Source organism: Colobus angolensis, unplaced genomic scaffold (assembly GCF_000951035.1).
Source record: "Colobus angolensis palliatus isolate OR3802 unplaced genomic scaffold, Cang.pa_1.0 Scaffold30, whole genome shotgun sequence".
NCBI classification, from domain to species: domain Eukaryota; kingdom Metazoa; phylum Chordata; class Mammalia; order Primates; family Cercopithecidae; genus Colobus; species Colobus angolensis.
In genome coordinates, this window is record NW_012116266.1 from 601,747 (window position 1) to 625,001 (window position 23,255).

The 23,255-nt window shown below is 41.3% G+C and overlaps 1 protein-coding gene across 2 annotated transcripts in view; it reads left to right on the forward strand.

Moving 5' to 3' along the window:
- Window positions 1–23,255, forward strand: part of PLEKHM3 (pleckstrin homology domain containing, family M, member 3) — a 212,732-nt gene that overhangs the window by 18,829 nt on the left and 170,648 nt on the right. For both annotated transcript variants that reach the window (XM_011949842.1, XM_011949843.1), the window contains exon 2: window positions 6,130–7,058. In XM_011949842.1, the coding sequence (XP_011805232.1) occupies window positions 6,449–7,058 (610 nt within the window). In that variant the 5' untranslated portion in view covers window positions 6,130–6,448. The remainder of the gene's footprint in view (window positions 1–6,129; window positions 7,059–23,255) is intronic.

Consider the following 23,255-nt stretch of genomic DNA (forward strand, 5'->3'; position numbering starts at 1 on the left):
TGTATTGTGGCAATAGTCTTCTTTTTCATTTAAACTTAGATATAATGTAGCCATTTAGTATTTGCTCCAAACCTATGAAAATGGGATTCCATCTGTGTTTCTAGCTGTCTGTTTCATTTGATAGCCTTCTGAGCTCTTTTTATGAGGTCCACACTGGCACCATTTCCTTATCTGCTGCTTGTGGCATGTCTGTACTCCATCCACATCCTTACATCACCATGTAGCCTTGTGGTCCAGAAAAGCCATATTACTAGGGGCAGATCCTCTTGTGATGTATCCTTCACATTATGTAACTCTTAAAAAATTCTCAGTCAGCCACAACCTTAAACCAAAGTGAAGACCAGGTGAGCGCCCTTAATGTGGACCATCCTTGTAATCACCTTTGGCTCTTATTTTTGCAAATTGATGGACAGACATAAGTTGTCCTAGGTATCTTTGCCATTGCAGTTTTCTTCCCAGTCCAGCTGCTTCTAAAATAATATGGCTCCAGACACCTTCAGCACTCATAATATTCTGAGTCACTTAGCTAAGAAAGAGGAAGTCGGTGCTTTTACCATCCAGCTCAGGAGGACACGGCATCTCTGTGTGAGTCAGGGTAGAATTATTACTCATAAGTGCTTCTGTCTCTGTGTGGGAGAACTACTGTATTCATCCTGTTAATTAGCCTTGCATAACGATCATGTAAACAACAGATGTTTTAGTTAGGAAATAGCAATACATTGGTTCGTTTTGATGCATGCATAGGATTCTTTGGGTTGAGCTCTTTTATTTCCTCAATTTCTCAATCTATTAAATAGGGGAAATACCCCTTCTTACAGAAAGGGCATTCTATACAAATATAAGATAAAATGTCTATAGGTCACTGAGTTTGGCTGAAAGGCAGTGTATTATAAATAGCTTGTTGCTGACTTTGCCTTTGTTGGACTGACAGACCTTTGTTGGACTTCCAGGGAGAGACGAGGAACACGTGGTTGTTGAATGGGTGAGGTCCAGTGGAGTGCTCCATAATTATGTAGCAGTTTATATTTGTAAAGGCATGTTGGAGCAGCTAGCTAGTGAATGATCCACACGCAAAGCAATTTGATATTAGCAACTCTGTGGGATACAGGTAGCTGAGTAAGGCATGCAGAGGTTAAATGGTTTGCTAGAGGCCACCCAGCAAGTGAGTGGTTGAGCCAGATTTAGAACACAGTTCTAATTAGCTCCTGATTTGCAGTTTTGTACTGAGGCAAACCACACTGCACCCACATACTGATCTTATTCCCTTCACTTTGTCAGACGAAGGTCCCCTTTATATTTTGACCTATCTGAATATATTATTATATTTTGATTAATTTCAAAACCAAATGAGGCAAGCTAGTAAGAAGTACTCAATTATAGAAATTAAACTTGACATCAGACTCTTGTACTGTAGTGAATTTGAGAGCTATAGAGCTCAGGAAAAAGATGAAATCCCAAAGAGTAAGGTTGGAAGACAGAACCTAAAAGAATGAAGACGGAGAGTATATATAGGAGGATAAGTAAGAAGGGCATGGTGTCTGTAGTCAAGTAGCTCAGAGTTTAGAGTAGGATCTAGAGAGATTGGCTGATCATTTCGGTACAATGTGGCAAACCCAGGGTGCTATGAGAGCCTGCGCAATTAGGAAAAGCTCCCCAGCTTAGACAAAAGCATGGAGGAGTAAAATAACAAGGTGGGTGGTGTCAGGCCTCTGAGCTCAAGCTAAGCCATAATCTCCCCAGCGACCTGCACGTATACATCCAGATGGCCTGAAGCAACTGAAGATCCACAGAAGTGAAAATAGCTTAACTGATGACATTCCACCGTTGTGATTTGTTTCTGCCCCACCTTAACAGATCGATGTACTTTGTAATCTCCCCCACCCTTAAGAAGGTTCTTTATAATCTCCCCCACCCTTAAGAAGTTTCTTTGTAATTCTCCCCGCTCTTGAGAATGTGCTTTGTGAGATCCACCCCTGCCCCCAAAACATTGCTCTTAACTCCACCACCTATCCCAAAGCTCATGATAATCCCACCACCTTTGCTGACTCCTTTTTCGGGCTCAGCCCACCTGCACCCAGGTGAAATAAACAGCCATGTTGCTCACACAAAGCCAGTTTGGTGATCTCTTCACATGGACACGTGGAACAGGTGGGTGTTGGTGAAGAACTTTAACTTGGAGAAGTGGATAGGTCATGAGGCGCTATCTCTTATGCAACGCAACAGCAACACATTTGTTCAACACATGTCTATTTAGTACGTGTGTGTGTGCATGCGCACCAAACGCTATTCCATGTATTTAGGGTACATTAGTGAACACAATGAACACAAATTCCTGGACTCGTAGAGCTTATATTTTAGTGGAGAGAAACAGTAAATGTTAAATAAGTCAATTAAATGGTATGTTAGAAGATGGTAAATGCTTAAGGAAAAAGGGTACCTCAAGCCAAGTGATCAAGGTTAATGTGAACAGTAGTAAGTCATGTTTATAGTATATATTCTTAATATTATATGATGAGAATGGTACTTCAAAAACATATAGCCCTGGATTCGTGATGAGAAAAACATCAAACAAATCCAAAATGAGGGACATTCTCTGAAATACCTGACTAGTACTCCTCAAAACTGTCAAAGACATCAAAAACAGGTAAAGTCTGAGACACTATCATAGCCAAGACAAGGCCCAAGAAACAGGACAACTAATTGTCATGTGGTATCCTGTATAGGATCCTGGAATAGTTAGAGGACGTTAGGGAAATTTGAAGAATTTTGAAGAAGGTATAACTTAAGTTAATAATAATGTAACAATATTGGTTCCTTAATTGTGAAAAATGTATCATACTAATGTAAGATGTTACATACAGGAAACAGAGCATGGGGTATATAGGAACTGAGTGTGTTATCTTTGTAATAATTCTATAGATATAAAACTGTTGACCGGGAGTGGTGGCTCATGCCTGTAATCCTAGCACTTTGGGAGGCCAAGGCGGGAAGATCACCAGAGTTCAAGAGTTCGAGACCAGCCTGGCAACATGGGGAAACCCCGTCTCTACTAAAATTAAAAAAATTAGCCAGGCACGATAGCGGACGCCTATAATCCCTATTACTCAGGAGGCCAAGGCAGGAGAATTGCTTGAGCGCAGTGGGCTAGAGGTTGCAGTGAGCTGAGATCGTGCCACTTCACTCTAGCCTGGGCGAAAGAGCAAAACTCCGTCTCAAAACAAAAACAAAAACAAAAACAAACAAAACTGTTTTAAAATGAAAAGTTTATTTAAACAAAAGCCGAGTAAGGGAGATCAAGAGTCTAGGGCAGAGAAGGGCATTATGATTTTAAAGAGGGTGGTCAGGGAGGGTCATATGAACAGTTAGCTAAGGAGAGAGTTGTCCATGTTGGGGTGTATGGGGGAACAGCAAATGCAAAGGCCCTGAGGTGAAAACTTGCCTACATGTTTAAGAGCATGAAAGTGCTCATGGGGCCTCTTCCCTTCTTTGGGCCTCAGTGGCTTCTTCTATGAAATACTAAGGTTGAAAAGATAATCCCAAAGGCCAGTTTCCTTGTCTAACAGTCTATGGCTTTAGACCATGTGGGTTAGAAGTATTCTACCAACCAGCATGGCCAACACTGGTTATATACATTCTTTTTTTTTTTTCTTTGAGACAGGGCCTCACTCTGTTGCCCAGGCTGGAGTGCAGTTGTGCGATCTCAGCTCACTGCAACCTCCGACTCTCTGGTTCAAATGATCCTCCCACCTCAGCCTCCTGAGTAGCTGGGACTACAGGTACACACCACCATGACTGGCTCATTTTTGTATTTTTAGTAGAGATGAGGTTTCACCATGTTGGCCAGGCTGGTCTCGAACTCTTGGTGGATGAAGTGATCTGCCTGCCTCCCAGAGTGCTGGGATTACAGGCATGAGCCACTGCACCTGGCCTGTTATATACTTCTAACCAGCCTGCAAATACCAAGCCAGAAGCATAAAAAATAATATATCCAGATAGTTCGATAAATCAAAAAAAAAGAGAAAGAAACAATTACTTTGAAGGTTATTTACACTTTCTCTGTCATGAGTAAAGACTGAATTTGAAACACTGGATGAGAAAAGGAATATCAGTAATCTTCAGTGAACAAGTTAATGCTCTGAACCTTGGAGCCTCTTATGCATTGGGAAACTTGTACTTTGTTTATGTTCATTTCAGTTTTTAGTGAGGAAAGAATGAAAAGTTTTAAGATTTATTATATTTATGTATATTTCTGTCTCTGGTATATAAGATGAAATTGAAATATATCCCAAGTTTCAAAATTATAGAAGCACTAAAACCCTGTTACACAGTTAGAGAGACTGAAGGTTTAACTTTAGACTCAGAAAAAATAACCCTGTTTACAGCTAGAAATATTTTATAACTAATATATAGCTCTAAAAATAAATCTATGCCTTGCTTCATGAAGTACTAACATAATAAATATCAAAATATATAAAAGTAGACAAACTCATAGTCATTATCACTTTGCAGGAGGTTCTATAGAGATCCTATGAACTGCAAACCTCCTTGATACATCTAAAATAAAGGTCTGTATATATGAGTTTAATTTACATATGTTAAGCTAAGTAGATTGGTGCTGTTGATATAAATGTAATGGTTTAATGACCTAAGTGGAAAAAATGAATTTAACCATAAAAATTGTGAAGTTTTTACAAAGAAACCACATCTATCTACATTTGTGACAACATGTATGTATTAGTTCGTTTTCACGCTGCTGATAAAGATATACCCCTAGACTGGGCAATTTACAAAAGAAACAGTTTTATTGGACTTATAATTCCACATGGCTGGGGAGGCCGCACAATCATGGTGGAAGGTGAAAAGCATGTGCCATGTGGCAGCAGACGAGAGAAGAACTTGTGCAGGGAAACTCCTCTTTTAAAACTATCAGATCTCGTGAGACTTATTCACTATCACAGTAACAGCACAGGAAAGACCTGCCCCCATGATTCGATTACTTCCCACTGGGTCCCTCCCACAACAAGTAGGAATTCAAGATGAGATCTGGGTGGGGACACAGCCAAAGCATGTCAATACGTAATGGTGTTGCTAGTTGCCTAGTTTTGCCTACTTGTAAGTAGTTAAGGATTAAAAAAGCCCTTGCCTAGTTGTTTTGTTTTTTTTTTCCTTTGGTAAAGGTATAAAGGTATATGTGACAGTTGGGCACTTGAAATGTGACTAGTGTAACTGAGGGACTTTGATTTTACTAGATTTACATTTGAATGGTCATAATGGCTGCTGTCTACTGTACTGGACAGCATCACTGTCAAGGTCTGCTCTAATTTGTCCCGGCCTTGGTAATCTAGTATTTGAAGGTGCGGGTTACTACTTATGTAGGATTCTTTCTGCCCAGGTAGAGATGTAAGGTTTGGAACTTGAGTTCTGTAGAGAGAAAAGGATGAACTCAAACCTGCCACTCAGGCCGTGACTTCACCTTAAGCTCTTAGACACCCTGCAGACTGGACCCATACTCTGAGGCCAATCCTGGAAGTCTCGGGGAGTTTGGAGCCTGAAACCCTAAGAACGCCAGAGCATTGCTGAAGTCCAGAGTCATCATCAAGCATTATATAATCTAAGTCTAAGAAGCACAAGCACAGTCACATTTGGATTTTAAAAAAGGGCAGAACCTCCTTCTCTGCTTCCCTGGGGCACCTTTAAACCCAGCAGATCATCAGTGCCTTCAAAGTTGGTGAAAGGACTCAAGCATTTATGACTTTTAGACTGATTACGATACAGGCCCAGTCACAGAATTCCTAGTCTCTTTTGCTTACTATTTTAGGTCAGCATATCAGAGATTTGCCAGGGCAGTCTTTTCACAAATGCTCTCAAAGCATTTTCTCTGTGTGAGTAAAAGCTATTGACCTTAATTCCTCTTATCAAGTGCTCCTCCCTGCTCCGTTTAAGTTTTTATCCAAAGCGGGTAGTGATATGTATTCCTGACAATGGCACTTCTGTGTAGGTGTTGTCTGCCTTTGTGCTTGACTGCCTGCCATAGAACGGGCGTAGAAGTGGGAAAGCAATTCGGCAGATTTGTGTACTATAGAATACAATGAACCATGTGCCAACGTTATCCTGTTTATTTTCTTCCAGGAAATCAAGGATTGGCATGGCGTTGCTTTGACAAGTACTTCCTGTTGTCTTCACAGAGGTCTTGCTGAAGAATAATCTCAAAGGAACATTTGGTCTCCCTGTACATCTGTTAATGTCCATTAGCCAGTAGCAAATGCTTTTAATTATTGGGGAAACATCAACCACCTTTATGTTTGGCCTGCTCCAGGAAGTCCAATGAAGGTTTCTTCCAGTTGTTTCCATAGCTGTATTGCTAAAGCACCCCTCTTGGTTGGGTGAATGTTCATGAAGCCATTTCTGGAACCAGCTTAGGAGGCTGAGGCCTCCTGGAGCCTGTGACATGGAAGCTTTGGAAGTGGATGATATCAGCCCGGCCTTAGAAGTTACGGAGGAGTTCTTTAGTACTTTGGATAGTAAGCTAGAAAAGGCTGTGCAGCAAGCAGAGGTTTATGGGATCCAGGAAGTCCCTGAACTGGTGGGTCATGAGGTACTCAGTAACATAACAGACAATGGTGCTATGAGAAATGTCACCTCCCTGGGCAAGGGGGGCATGATTTGGGACCACTGTAAGAGCAGGCTCTTAGAAACCAAAGCTCAAAATGTCTTCCCTGCCAAAGAACAGTTTATGGTCCAGAGAGGGACAACCCCAGATAATCTTTCCTGGATGGAACAAAAGGAAGCATCAACCTTTAATTTTTTCAATATCTGTCAGCGTCGGAGGGACCGGCCTCGTTCTGTAAATGACTTACTGGATGAGACCTCAACTTTCAAGCCAGGACATGCTCGATCACGATCAGATATTACCCAAGTGGACTGGAGGGTGGTCCTCAAAACCATGCCTTTGCAGCAGCAGCAACAGCAGCAGCCATCACTTCAAGGCCCGCACGTCACCAGGCCATCTTTTCTGTTGCCCTCACCAAATAAGATAGAAGATGCTCAAGGAAATACTGGTATGTTTTTAAATTTTATTTATTTATTTCCTTTTTTTTTTCTTTTGGGGCTGTGACTCAGATAAGCTTATATGTTTTTATATCTGACTTCTACTGAATCATTGCTGATTTTTCGTTTGTCTCTCTTAATCTGCCTCACGAGCATCTTACGCTCCAGCATCCACATCTGGCCTTGCTTATCTAAGCTCCCTCTTCCATTTTCTTATGTACTTTACCAGGCCTCAAGTCAACAGTCTTAGTATCTTCCTAAGAGGTATTCAGTGAAAAGACAATTATGGTAAATTCTCCCTTTCTAATCTTGTATGTTAGAATCAGAATACTCTCATACTTAATGTATTAATAGTATTTTCCTGTGCACGTTGTATGATACTGCCTATTCTTACAGTAGATCGTACGCTGGGCTGAGCCTATGCTAGGAAGGAGTTAAAGATGTGTGAAGACACAATCCCTGCCCTAAAGAACTTTTCATCTAGCTTAGGGGATCCAACACCAGCAAAGACTCAAGAAGGTACTTGGTAATGAGAGACAGTAGATGGGCCGTTCAAATGTGTGGGAGGGGCTTTCATTTTACTGTCCATATAAGAGTGAGTGGCAGTGACCGTAAGAGGACAGAAGAAGGAGAAGACACTGTGGGTTGGGCTTCTCAGGAAGGGCTTGGCTTGCAAGGGGACATGGAACTTGAGCTACATCTGGAAGGACACTAAGATGCAAACAGAACATCACAGGACATGGCACTTGGTCAGGGTTACAGTGTAAACAAAGGTGGGTAGAAGGGCGTGCAGAAGAGAGCAAGCAGACCCTGGCAAGTAGAGCAAAGGACCCTGTAGCCAGCAGTGACAGGAAATGGCTGGAGAGGGTGGTTAGGTCCTCCCTCATGGCAGAGGATCTTGAATTTCTTTTCTCCTCATACTTTATTCACATATGTGTGCACATGAATACGTACTCATGAACTTGCTCTTCTGTGAGACACAACAGACTCTCTCTCCATTTTCCCCAGAATTTCCTTTGAGATAATCTCATTTATACAGGCTATCAATTTTTGTTACTAATGACTCTCAGTCACCCTACTTAACCTTTAGTGTAGATGGCTTCTACTCAATTAACTGGGAGACCATTTTTGGTACTTCACTGCTGTTTTAGTATTACTTCAGTTTCTATCATTGCATGGTATTCTATCGATGCGCTCAACATTTTAATTATAAAAATTAGCTTATAACTGTAACCCAAAGCAAGGATATAGTTTAGTATGTCTGTTAAGGAAGTGCAATGTTCCTGAAATTCATCCTTTTCAAATCCTTTATTTTTTACACTCTAATTCATGACTTGTAATTCCTTGTCTTCTCTGCTAGGCTCTCACCAGTCTTACATCTAACCAAGGGTAGTGACCATGGGATTGAAAAGCAAAGGACATTGTATATATTTTTTCTTCTTTTAAAATCCGTTTTTTTAGAGACAAGGTCTTGTTGTCTCCCAGGCTGGAATACGATGGTGTAATTGTAGCTCATTGCAGCCTCAAACTCTCAGGCCCATGGGATCCTCCAACATCAGCCTCTCAAGTAGCTGGGACTACAGGCAGGCCCAGCTAATTTTTTCAGGTTTTTTTAGAGATGGGGTCTTGCTATGTTGCTATGGCTGGTCCTGTGCTCAAGCAGTCCTTCCATTTCAGCCATCCAAGTAGCTGGGATTACAGGCATCAGCCACCACACCTGGCTAAGAAAAGGATATTTTAAAGCACAGTACTTGATGACTGATTAGATATTAAGGGACATGGCTGGGCATGGTGGCTCATGCCTGTAATCCCAGTACTTTGGGAGGCTGAGGCAGGCGGATCATTTGAGGTCAGAGACCAGTCTGGACAACAAGGCAAAACCCTGTCTTTACTAAGAACAAAAATTAGCTGGGCTTGGTGGCACCCTCCTGTAGTCCCAGCTACTTGGGAGGCTGAGGCATGAAAATCGATTGAACCTGGGAGGTGGAGGTTGCAGTGAGAAGGCGCCACTGCACTCCAGCCTGGGCGACAGAGGAAGACTGTCTCAAAAAAAAAAAAAAGATGTTAAGGGACATACAAGTTGCTGTAAGCCCAGTGCCTAGCAGAATGATAGCTTTGCCTTGAGCTCATGTACAAGCAGTTGCACCTTCTGATTAGCAAATAACCTCAAAGTAGTTTTTTTTTGGTTTCTTGGCATTCATTTAGGTTTTTAATCACAAAGCCTCCTTAACTATCCTAAATCCCTGGTGTAGCCCAAGTTAAGAGGGTGTCATATTTCCAATTTTCTTTTTCCTAGCTTGTTTTGATTGTAAATACAAGAACTCAACCTTCCTTAGGCTCTCTAAAGACCTGAACTGCTCCTTTGAGTGCTCTACTTTAATTCTCATGTTTAAAAAAGTTTAATATTAAATTATGTTGAAATGTGAGAACTGAGTGGTATTTTGAAAAGTCAACTGTAACAAATGGCGTTTGCAAGTATCAATATAATATATTCTGACCACCATTTATTTATTTATTTAAAAAATTTTTTCCAACAGGGTCTCACTTAGTTGCCCAGTTTGGAGTGCAGTGGTGTAAATCATAGCTCACTGCAGACTCAGTCTCTCAGGCTCATGCAATCCTTCCGCCTCATATAGCTAGGACTACAGGCGTGTACCACCATGCCTGGCTAATTTTTTATTATTATTATTTTTAGTAGAGACAAGGTCTTGCTATGTTGCCCAGGCTGGTTGCAAACTCCTGGGCTCAAGCAATCCTCCTACCTAGGTCTCCCAAACTGTTGGGGTTACAGGCGTGAGCAATTGCTCCCAGCTATTGCCACCTTTTAGTCATCCGGGAGATAGCAAATGTGGGTAAATGGCATGCCAAGTTTTTGATACCTTTTCTTTCTGGCATTCTCTGGAGAGCAGGCAAGATAAATCATGTTCCTATTGCTCATCAGTTGAAGGGCAGGGGCAAGCAGTGGCCACCCATTTTCAGGCTGCAGTTCTAGATTGCATGGCTGATCACCTATTCTCACAAGCTGGTATTCTCACAAGCATTCTGGAGGGGTGTGCCAATATCCAGGTGCCTGCTAGTCAAAATCAGCCAAGATCTCTGAGTAAAATTTACTTTAAAACCTTTTAAGTTAGTAATCCAAACTGAAGAAAGACTCATTGTTTCTCCTGAGGAATATGCCAAAAGCAGAGGGAGGCAGTGCAGTACCTTGGCTAGAGCTGAAGATGAGGACCCAGGAGATTTGGGGTCAGGTAAGACCTCTTCCTCCTTGAGCTGCAGACTCGCATCTCCAACTGCCTGGTGAGCATTTTTGTTGGAATGTACCACAGGCACCTCAAATTCAAAGTGTCTCAAATGACTCATAATCCTCCTTTCTCCCACTCCTGCTGTTCTTAGTTAACAAGGGTTAATGAAAGGCTGGGGGCTCTTCAGAAGAAATAAAATTTTGTCAATGGGTTTCTTTTGACGAGGTTTTGTGTCTAGCCCAGTCATTCTCTTACTTGCGGGTGTTATTACTGCATGGTTATGTTTTCTCCAGTTAATGTTCATTTTTTTACCTGGCTCCTTTTCTGAATTCACCTTGAATAGCTTAAAGGCTTATCAAAGTGCGTCTTCCCTCGTCTGCTCCTTCTTCCTACCCCGCTTCATCCCTTTCCTTCCTCCTGTAACAAGTCAGAGGGTCTTCTTCATCAGGTAGGGCCTCTACGTCTTCTGTCTCAATTGGTGATGAATAGTCAGGCTCTTGAGCCTTTCTGAGGATAAATGCTGTTTTGGGTACATAAAGCAAATTGGGCTCAGGTATAATGAGGGCTGTGGGTAGCTAGGGTGTAGCAGCTATTTTGTTAATAGGGAAGCCTGGTCTGAAATTCTGGTCAAACAAAGTAGCATGTTTGTTAGAAACACTGACTCTAAACCTAGACTGCTAGAGTTTCCAACTTTGCTCTAGTACTTACTAGTTGTATAACGTAGGGCAGGTTTCTTAATCACTCTGTACCCCCATGTTAATTTTTTTTTTTTTTTTTTGGACATAAACTATCAGGTAATGGTAGTACTGACCTCAATTTCTTGCGGTCATTAAATGGGTTAAAACATCTACAGTGCTTCTTAGAACCATGTTCAGTACGCTTGAACACTTAATAAAAGTTTTAAACATTGAATGATATTATTGTTACTATTATAAATTGAATTTGAAATCCATCAATGAGAATCAAAGTGACACTAACAAGCACTTCAAGGTGTTTTTTTTTTGTTATAAAATGGGCCTCACAATAAATATTTCTTGAAATGAATTGGCCTTCCTGTGGTATACTTTCTCATAGTTATTAACTGGTTTGTTAATGGGAAATAGACCATTCTTTCCCTCTCTCATACTGATTTGTGATCAGCTACTTAATTGTCATTCACACCAGAGTTTATAGTCACTGATGGAAGTGATTGTTTCTTACCCATTTGTTTTTCTTTCTTTCTTTTTTTTTTTTTTTTTGAGACAGAGTCTTGCTCTGTCGCCCGGGCTGGAGTGCAGTGGCCGGATCTCAGCTCACTGCAAGCTCTGCCTCCCGGGTTTAAGCCATTCTCCTGCCTCAGCCTCTGGAGTAGCTGGGACTACAGGCGCCCGCCACCTCGCCCGGCTAGTTTTTTGTATTTTTAGTAGAGACGGGGTTTCACCGTGTTAGCCAGGATGGTCTCGATCTCCTGACCTTGTGATCCGCCCGTCTCAGCCTCCCACAGTGCTGGGATTACAGGCTTGAGCCACCGCGCCCGGCTGTTTTTCTTTCTTTTTAAAGTTACTTTTCACCTGAGAATTTTACCCATTGTTTTATCTTCAGTATCTAACTTAGTGCTTTGAACGTGTGCTCAAAAATAAGTGCTCGAAAATTTTTTAATGTAAAATGAATGTAATCCTGGTAAGAACTAAGCTGATAAATTAAAGACATTAACAACTTTAGCTGGTTTGTGTCTTTCTAGAAAAAATGACTCCACCCTCTTTTCTGACATCCTCCCTTTCTCCACCTTCACATCAACATCAAGCATTTGTACATCCTCTCTGTGAAGCTCTGTAGCAGCAGTAAATACTGAAAAATGAAGATAGGCTTTTGTCTCAAAAGCTGCCCTGATTTTTTGATTTTCTCTCCCCGTGTTCACTTTCCCCTCCCTGACTGTGTGTGGCTTATAAAGTGCCCCTAACATTGGAAGAATGTTACTCTGGTCTTGGAGAGCTTGGAGAGCTATTTAGATACCATTTCAGACTCCTGAGTTGCGTAGGCACAATTAAGATTTCCCTTCTTACAGGAATCTGACTGCTGTTTGATGAGCACAAAGCCTGGTGAGGTCATTGTGGTTTGCCCTTTAGTCTTTCTGAAGTTGGCAATCATTTGAGATAATTTTATAACATTTTTCAACTTTTCTCTCTTCCTTAATTGTGTTTCTTTATAGAAGATTATTGCTTTGGATTTGGAGACCACTGCTTTCCTAGAATGGGAAAGGGATATCTGAGAGCAGAATACATGAACCAGATTAATTGTTTGTTTAAAAGCCAACATCTGAGCACCCAGTGTGTTTGTTCTCAGGGTGAGTGAGACAGCCCAGGTGGAAAGAGAGGGGAAAAATAATAATAATGGCAGTGGCAGTGGCAGCTAACACTTTGTTCACTGACAATTTTAAGTGCTTTATAGGTAGCAGCTTATTTAATTTATAGAACACTCCTGTGACATGGGTTTTTCATTGGTCCTGTTTTAAGGATGATGAAACTGAGGCATAGGAAGCGTAAGTAACTTGTTCGAATTCCCACAGTGAGGGAGAAGTGGAGCCTCAATTTGGATCTAGGCAGTCTTCCTCTGAGTCCAGGCTCTTAACCACTAAGCTGGTGCTGTGCCCTTACTTTGGAAGCTAGTGGTCCTCAGTCTCCACAGCCCTCCACTTTGAAAACCTCATTGGCAGTAAATCCCTATGGGGGTGTTGGTGGGGATCAGTACGATAATGTTCACTGAACTAAAATTAACCAACTTAGGTGTGGTTGAAATTATTTAACACAGAAAGATTTATGTATGCCTTGTAACTCTATCACTGGTTCAGAAAAACTGAGGCACGCCAAAGCAATCCAGCTAAGCAAGGATTGTTCCCTGCATTTAACTTATTAGCTGAAATACTCGGACACAGAGCCGGTCACAGTTTCTTAGGAGACCAATGAATCCACGAAAGGAAGACAGTCACTTTGCCTTTCATACTGTTTAATGTTAGCATGGCAACAGCTGAAGTGAACCGACCCCGATGGGTTTGTAAGCATGGAAGGGAGAGCTGTGGGGTTTTGCCCCATTTAAAAAATATTATTATACATTAAGTTCTGGGATACATGTGCAGAACGTGCAGTTTTGTTACATAGGTATACACGTGTTTGGCCCATTTTTTAACTGTTTTACTTGGGAGATTGCCTTGCCTCAGGCAGAGGCAGACCTAGCTCTGACTTCTTAAGAAGGAATGTCGGCTGTGCTAGTGGATGAAGGTTGCCACCAGTTGATGGGGTGTGGCTTTTTTCCCATCTTAAATAGTTAACACCATTTCCATCATCTGAGGATTGAATAGTTCTGTCTCAGGGTTAAGTCATAAAGTGATGATGGGAAGAAATAGATCTAAGGCAGAGTGACAGCAGAGGCAATTATCTCTGAGGAACCTCAAGGTAGGTGGTGGACACCAAAGCTTTCTCAGGATCAGTGCCTCTCCTTACTGCCATCCCAGCGTTTGCTATGCCCTTGGTAGCTATAGCAAGGTATGACTGGGAACCAGCCCTGAGAGTGGGCCCTGATCCTACTACCAGAATGGCTGATTTCTTAGAAGTCAATTCCAGAAAATGAAAAAAAAAAAAAAGAATGGCTGATTTCTAGTCTTAGCACTAGTCTTAGTTGTATAAAGACATGCTCTTCACTAGTGTCTGTACTAAACCCTTTTCCTTCTGCATCACTGTTATCTGTTCTTGTTCATTGAGTAATGACACAATCATAAGCACCAAGGACTTCCCTGTGGGATAAAGAAAACAAGTTCTTAACATCTCAGAATTACAATCTAAACATAAACGTATCATAAGGTAAGAACATAAAAAGTCATGTGAACATGTGAACATATATATGAAATATAGGTTATACACACACACACTTATAACAAAGTATAGACACATAGAGGAAGTGAGGCTGTATATAGACAACTTTATTGTCTATTACGTTTGGTTTACAAACCTACTGAGGCAGGTTAAATTATCTCTATTGTCCTTCCCAACTCCGAAATTGTATCATTCTAGGATGTATTTGAACTGACCCTGACTCATGGTTGTGTGGAAGCTAATTACTGTAGTCAGATAATAAAAAATTGTAATGAAAACGTAGGTATGGTTGAAATTATTTAACACAAAGATTTCTGTGTGTCTTGTAACTCTACTTCTGGGTGAACCGTTGTTGCAATTTTTAAAATAAAAAAATTTTAAAGAAATTCTTTGCATTAGCTACAGAGCTCTGAAACTCAACAAACTGCCAGAATCTAACTTACTTTTCCATTCCTGACTGTGTTCACATTTTCATCTGCTTGGCAAGGGCAGTGGTCAACTGGGCTTTTGTTTCCGTCGGTTTCACTCTCTGCTGACCTGGTACCATTCCTATGCCTGTATTTTCTTGTTCTAAGTACTTCAGGAGAAGGTCTCAAGCAGAGATTTTCTTTAGGGCTAGAAAAACCATGGCAGTAGAGTTTCTTTATCCCAGGTTTTGTGTTACTCTGTTTCGGTTCCCTTTTTCCCCATCTTTCACTTTTTTTAAAAAAAAGCCAAATTTGGGACTTATACTAAAATGACTGCTTTTTCAATTATGATGTTTCTCAAAAGCCTTGGAGCCAGTAGAGGTGGGAATATTCCTGCAGGCTAAGAACAAGTGAGGTCACCAGGACATGGTCTCTTGCTGAATTTATGATTCACCCTTCAGCAAGATTAGTCAGTACAAAGAAGTTGCTAAAATAGGTCACAGAAAATTGATTTTATATGGTCGTATAGTTTCCATTGGTTACATTATTGAATGTTGGCCTGTGGCAGCTATTTGGAAACCCAATATGCCTCATTGACAGCCCACATTCTGATTCATAACACTTCTCTATGGGAACCTTTAAATCAAAATGTCTGATATTTTTTCCTGGTTGTCCTACTAATTTATTTTTTTTTCTTTTTGGCTAAGGAAAACTATGGTTACTAATTTTATAAACTGCTAAAGTTTTCTTTCTAAAACGCAAATCTTTTCATATCACTTTGTTCTCAAAAGTGAACCACAGTTCCCCATTTCTTACAAAATCAAGTGTAAACTTTATAAAGCATCCAGGTATCTTCCCAACCTTATCACCCACACCTTCTTCCTTTTGAGCCTTTTTGCCATTTTTGAAAGTGCCATGTGCTTTAAAGCTCCTGGGCTTTTGCTGCCTCTTCATCCCAGAATACTTTCCCTGCCCTTTTCACTTTCCAGAAATCCTCCATTATCTTTCAAGGGCCAATTCAAATGCCCTGTCCTCCCTGGGACCTTTCCAGATTTTTCTCAATTAAAATTCTTTTTTTTTTCCCCCTTTCACTTTATGTTCCCATGGCACATTTTACTCTGCTGTGCACGATAGATAATTGCTTGTCCATCCATCTCCCACACCAGATTGGAAGTCCTTTGAAGGTATCAGCTGTATTGTAGAAAACTGTGCTGTACCAAGCATGAGCACATGGAAGGTTGAATTCTGTGTATTGGTGCTTAAAAATCAGGACAGAATAGTGATGTTTTGTTTTTTATTTAAAATGGAAAGGGCTTCTCTTTCCTTTCTCCTTAGTTACAGCTTGATTCAAGTTGAATGAAGTTTGTTATTATTAATACTGTCAGTAAGACAGTATCACTTAATGAGCGATAATTTTATGCCCAGCTCTGTGCTAAGAAGTGTTCATTCACTATCTTAGTTAATAATCACAATAGTTTAACATAATAGATGATATTATCCTGATCTACAAAGGAGGAAACTGAGGCTTAGAGAAGATGACCTCATCGAAGGCTATGCAGCTAGTATGTGGCAGGGCTAGGATTGTAAGCCAAGCCTAACTCCAAGACTGCACATAACCACTGTGTTATACTGCCTCTCCAGCCTGAGGAAGGCTAGGACTCATGCCCTCCACCACAAATAAAACACAGTGTGATCTAGATTTAAAGTTTGGAGGTTGGAGTTCCACTCTCAACTTGCCCACTTTGTGGTATAACCTTGGCCAAGTCATTTTGCTTCCTGGAACCTTTCCAAATGTGTTCAGTCAGTTAGAATGCTTTCAGAAGCAAGTAAAGTACTCAACCAAAAGTGGCACAAATAGTAAGGCCAAAATATCATTGTATTTTTTCTTTTATCTAACAGATAACTATTGAGCACTTAGTGAATGTTGAGGACTTATGCAATGAACACTTAACAAGATACCCAGGGGTAGGTGGTCTTGGGGTCATCCAGGACTTACAGGCTTTCCATCTTTTTTACTTTGTTGTCCTTGGTATATTGGTGATTTCTCTTCTCTCCCCTCGTTGGTACAAAGTCGCTACAGCTGCCCCAAGGATCATTGTTGAAAAAATTTTTCCTAACTTCCCAAGTGCGTTCGGATCATTTTCTTAAATACCGACAGTAAAAGCCAGGAAGAAAGAAAGCAGGGCATCTCTTCTGGGTCTTTTTTCCAGAGGCTCCCAATAGCGCCTGCTCCTTGGCCAGAACTGGGTCACATGTCCACCCCTAAGGCAATATCTGGCAAAGGAAAATAGGCTTATTGTGATTGGATTAAACAAATTATTATTCTTTTCACAGGGCAGGGGAGAGGCCATCTTTCCTGAGCGTATTGCCCCCATACCTGAACAAAATTAGGTTCTGTTGATGAAGGCAGCTGATAGGTTCTGCCTCACGTGTGGATGTATTAGTGGAATTTCTAGGATCCCTTCTGACTCTAAGTCTCTAATTCTATAGGCTGCATCAAGAAATCGTAATGGAATGCCATTTATGCCTCAAATCCAGCAGCCTCAGTATGGGAGGGTCTTTTATATTTAATTCCTGTAGATTAGAGATGTAGAGCCAAAAGCTCACCATGGCAAAGAATAAGCATGGTTTGAAAGGCGATGTTTGGAATTGTTTCCTGGGTCAAAAAGCTCAACAAAGGCTAGGGCTTGCCCTCATCACAGAAGACAGAAAAACTCTGCTTTTAAAAAGTTGGATCTATGATCTCCTAGTCAGGTTCACACTTGAGAAAAATTGGCCAGGAATGTATTGACTTATGCTCTATCACTGTTGCAAAGAACTGGATGGAAGAGATTATGCTCTTATGCTCTTTCACTGTTGCAAAGAACTGGATAGAAGAGATCCCTAAACTGGTATATCTAGCTAATATGTAGCCAGATATGTTACAGGTCTGTTTCCACTAGAGCTGACATAGGTAATATTTTTTCTAGATTTATGAAGGGAAAATGAATGGAATATCCTCTTTTTACCCAAAAAGAAAGTCTCCAAAGTAGCCATAGAAAAGACTAGTTCATTTCTACCAGAACAAATTTGTTAATAAAAATATCTGTGGAATACCATCTGTGTACTCCACTGACCCACACTGTACTAGGGCCTGTGGAGCGTATTTAATATGTGCAAGACACAGTCTGGCTTTGGTTCCTGTAGTATCATTGTCTTCATGTTCTTTGCTATGGACATGTGTGTCAGTGGCATGATTAGTGTGCCCTGATGTGCCTGTGACGAGGAGGACAAAGACCTAACATTAGTTCATTTTTTCCCTTTGTTTCTGGCTTAAACATAGTTGAGTACTATAATATGAAACAAATTGACTTGGAAAACTGTGTTTTATTAACCAGGAATCAAAGAAAAGAGTGATGATTATGATTCAGAATGCCAGAGGAGTCTTCACTGAGGAAAGGCTATTTCAGCTGAACTTTGAGGGTTGAGCACAAAGTCAAGGTGTAAAGAACACAGCATATGTATAAGATGGTCAGGAGGCTAACCTAGAACAGGGGGACATTTTGGAGTAGTAGGCTGAGACTTTGGAGGACCTTCAAAGCCATACGAATAGACTTACTGTGATATATTTGGCAAGAAGCACCCACACATGTCTTGAGACTCAAGATTAAAGGGTATTTGATAAGAAATGTGGAAGTTGGTGGGGTGAAAGGTAGCAGGGACCCTCACTTTCAGTGGCCTTATGTGTCCATGTAAAGGGACATCAGCTAGAATGGCACTCTTGGCCTCTCTCCATCCGTTTGCACCCTCCACCCATGAGAAGGAGGAGTGACTTATTGGCAAGTTTAGGAGATGAACCAGGTAATTCAGCTGCTCTCCTAAGAGCACTGATTCTGGTCCGCTCACCCAGGTCTGCTCCTCCATGCCATCAGCCCTTCACGGGCAGTTTCCCAGGAGGGGAGGCCTCTGGCTATCCAGTGATGCTTGTGACTCAGAGGTAAGTCTGTGAAATCCTGGGGTTCAATTTGCTGCTACACAACTAAGTTGCATCCTCCAACTGGCTGATGTTTCGATCCCCATGTATCTGGCCACCCTCTGTCCATCTCAATTGGTTCAAAAGTTGGGTGAGGAAAAGGAATGCTCTTCAATGGGTCTCCTCAGACCCCAGCAGTACATGGAATGATTGGTAGGTGGAAAGAACTAAGGGATGGAAACCAATCAGGTCTGCCAGGCGTCATGATGTGTGATGAGGACTCAAACTAGGGTGATAGTAACAATGAAGAGAAAGTGGGACTTGTGAAAAGGAAAAGAAGGGCTGTAATTGGGGATAGATGGAGGATAACGGATAAAGGAAAGAGAAAATCTAAGTGAAGGCCCACCATCTGAAATGCTCTTTACCCCTTCCTGCCATCTCTGAATATCAATTCTATCCTGTTTTCAAAGTCTACCTCAGATACCACCTCCTTCTCAAGACTTTCAAGAACTTCCCAGGCAAAAGCCCTCTCTTTCTTCTCTTGCATGTTAGAAGGCTCTGAGTACTTTTTGCTGCATATTGCAGATACTTTGGGGCCCATCTTTTCTCCACTATGGGCTATAAACTCTATTGACAGGATCTGTGTCTGATTGGTTTGGTATCTCCACAGATTCTAGCAAAGTCCTCTGCTGATACAGTCAGCAATATTTATGGAGCCAGCCTCTGGTATTCAGGAAGGAGAGAGATATCAAGGTCCCTGTTCTCCGGAGGAGAGAGTTCTTTGAAGGAAATAAAGCAAGAGATGTGATGGAGAACAATTGAGGGGCTCTTTAACCTGAGTGTTTAAGGGATGGCTTCACTGAGGAGAGCACTTTTGAAATGAAACACTGAGAGAGGCAAATAAGATAGTGGAACTGGGGAGAGAAGCCCCAGATAGAGAACATGGCAACTCAGAGGCCTCGGAGCTAGAATGTGCTTGGCTTGTTCAAGGAACCTAAGAGAGGATTGTGGCTGGAGTGAGAGAAAGGTTATAAGATGATGTGAGATGAGGTCAGAGCAATAGCCAGAGGCCAGGTCATGTGGACCAGGAAGAAGAAGCATTGTAAGCATATGGAATCTGAAGGAAAAAGACAGTTCAGCCGTAAAGAGGTAGGAACAAGCAAATAATTTTTTAATAGACACAGTAAACCTTGGGATATTGGAAGATAGAGGAAAGGAGGTTAGTAGAGAACTGCAACATGTTATAGAAGAAGGGATTCTAGAGAAGTAGGAAGGAGCTTGTTAACAGTAGAGGTGGAAGGGTCTGCTATAGCAAGGAAGCAAAAAGTTTCTTCTTTTGATACTAAAAGGCTGAAACGGAAAACATCTATTGAACACTTACATAGTGTCAGGCATTGTCCTAAGAGCTACTTATTTCTTCCTCACAGCAGTACACTGAGGTACATACTACTGTGATAGCCCCACTTTAAAGGTGAGGAAACTGAGACTCAGGTTAAATAATTTGTCAACGGTCATGTAGACAGTAAGGGCAGAATTAGGAGTTGAACCTAGGCTGGTTGCTCCAGCAACTGTGGCATTAACCACTAAGCTCTGTGGCACCTCTACAGGAAATGGGTTAGTATGATGTTGAAGTGAAGCCAAATATCTTATATATACAAGAGGTCCCTACAATGCACAGAGAAAGAGACCGTGGAATTAGGTGTTTGAGGAAAGTGAAGATGGTATGGATATACTGTTCTGGGGATTGTGTTTCAGATCCACTGAAATGAATAAAAGAATAGATTATCAGGATTAAAGATATGATAGAAGGTGAGCAATATGAATTTGTGTTTCCTGGGGTTAGCACTTCTATCTCTTGCTTAAGAAAGCTAGACTTAAATAGAGAATGTAGATGATGGTGTGATGCAGAATTGGTGATTAAATCAGAGAGGTAAGAGAAAACGAGTTTTAACTACTGACCACAAGATCTTGGGAAGCTAGGAGTCCAGTGAAACAGGGAAGAGGTTGTACGGGGTGAGGTGGAAGAGTTTTGTGATTGAAGGCCCTCATGAAGATGGAGTAGAAGGCAGGTGAGGTGGACTGAGAAAAATGCCTGTGTAAAGAATGAAGGAGAACCAGGTTGGAATTGATAAGAACTTTATTATGAAGAGTTCTAAAAGGTCTAGGATATTACTGTTGTGGAAGACAGAATTTGTCTCTGGAGTCAAAGAGGGTAAGGAACTGTGTTGTCAAGATCCTAAAACCAGAGGGCAAATGCATAACTCACATTCTTACCCACCACAGCAACACCCCAGGGTTCTTTCCCACTGAGTCCACATGTGGCCTCAGCATCTTTCTCAGTGCAGAGTTCCAGGAAGTCAATAGCAGTCAATGAAAATGGACTTTTATCTTTGCTTTAGACAGTGCCAGGAGGGGTTGTTACTTGAGACCAAGAGTGGGTGGAGCTGACAGTGGGGCAGTGTATAAGAGATGAAGTTTAGTAGTCCCCTGGAATTAGAGTCGGTGGCTAGGGTGGAATTTTGAAACCTAGAGGGTGTAACTAATCTTGGAGAAGTGCACAGCCTTAGAGGAGGGAGTGGGTCTGGTAGGTGGTTGAATGGTTCTCAGGAAGTCTAACCACATTCTCTCCTGGCCCAGGCTGTCAGTGCAGTGCTGGCAGCACCTGGGCCAGAGCCGTTAGGTGAGGTTGAACCAAGTGGCATGGTGTCTGCAAAGCTGGAAACGGGGCCTAAAAGGCAAGAGGAAGTAGCAGTTGAATACAGATTGTTGGTATTGGCCATAAGTGAAGACCAGCCAAATCAAAGGTATACCTTTGTTCTGAAGTGATGCTTCTTTTCTTTTATCTTTAGCTAATCAATTATATTGATGGAGGCCTCATGTAGTGGCTCACACCTGTAATTCCAACACTTTGGAAGGCCAAGGCGGTAGGATTGCTTGAGCCCAGGAGTTTGAGACCAGTCTGGGCAACATAGCGAGGCCCTGTCTCTACAAAAATAAAAATAAATTAGCTGGGCGTAGTTGGCGCACACCTGTAGTCCTAGCTACTCAAGAGGCTGAGGTGGGAGGATCTCTTGAGCCTGGGAGGTTGATGCTTGTCGTGAGCCATGAACATGCCACTGCACTTCAGCTTGGTCAACAGAGCAAGACCCTGTCTCAAAAAAAAACCAAAAAATTTTTATAATGATGGAGAAGTCTATATTTGAGTAATTTACCACAACCAAATTGTAAGGACCTTAAGAACTTCTGTCACCTTTGTGTCTCCAACAAAGCTTAGTGCCCTGCTTTGCACGTAGTTGGTGCTCCATAAATGCGGGTCAAATTGCTTTGCTTCCTTGTCTTTGAGCCTATATAACAGTTGTAAATCCTGTTTCCTGACTTTCAGATAATATCATTTATCCTTTCAGCTTACTATAGCCTGGATAGCCTGTAGAGAAACTGAGAAGAAAGATGATCCAGTGAAAGAAGTGTCATAGATCTGCTAAACTTTGACAGAGAAGCAGTCCGGGTGAGCCTGTCTAGGACAGGCTGTTATACTGCAGTCTTAGGAGTACTCCATCCACTTTCTGCTGTGGCTTTTTTTCACATTTATTAATCTTATTATAATAACTTAAGTATTTCATTTAAATTTTCCTAGATAATTTTGATTTGGAATATTGGCACCACATGGCTTTTGAGTTCTTTGAAAACATTAAAAGGTTGCACTTTGTCTTTCATTCCAACTATTGCCTGATCTTCAGAATCCTATTCCTGTGGATTCATTCATTATTCTGACTCAGGCAGTCTAGATTTTCCTGGTAAAGTAGGTTACCTAAACATTTCGTTTATTGTGATCTGGAACATTGTATTTTTTAAAAAGGCAAAATTCTATAAAGTCACCAAAATGAAAGCACATTAATAGTTCAGTAATTATATATGCTAATATATGTGAACAAACCTAATTATTTTATCTGTATATATTTATAAAAAATGTCTAAAGGGTTCATATCAAACAGTATACAGTCTGGGCAGGAGAATTTTGTGGGTACTAGGGTGTAGAAGTGGAAACTTTTTTTTTCCTTTTACATTTCTTACTGATTTGGGGAATAATTTTTATTATAAAATTTAATAAATATTTGGTGAGCATGAAATAGTATTTGAAGGCAAAAATGACTCTGAGTCATCAGAATGGTATAGACATACAGCCATGAAGATTCAGAGGAGGACAGTTGTTTTCAACTAGAAGGGATGAAGAAAGGCTTCAGGAATGGATAAGATCTTATTGTAGCCCTCAAGTATGGGGAGAACTCGGACAAGCAGAGACGAAGGAAGATCTAGGTGGGGGACTGTGGAGAAAATGCATGAAGGTCAGGAGGAGGTGAGCCATGGAAACGGTGATTCGGTCAGCTGACAGAAAGATGGTGGAATTAAGCAGGGCAGCACTGTGTGAGGGGTTTCTGAGGAAATGTATGATGGAGGGGTCAGGCTAATATACCCTGAACCCCCTAATTATCTTAACATCCCTAGAAGTGGGACAACCACCTGTGACATACTCTTGCAAAAACAAAACAGAAACAAAACCAAAAAGCCACCAAGAACGAAAACACAAAAAACCTCACTGAACCTTGAGGTTCAAGTAGCAGTTGACAGAAAACGTGGGAAACAGGAACATTGAAGTAATTCTGTGAAGATACACTCAGCCAAATCCAGAATGTGGGAAATTCTACAGGATAAATGAACCAGCTTCTTCAAGAAATACATGGCATGAAAAAAAAGGAGGAAGAGA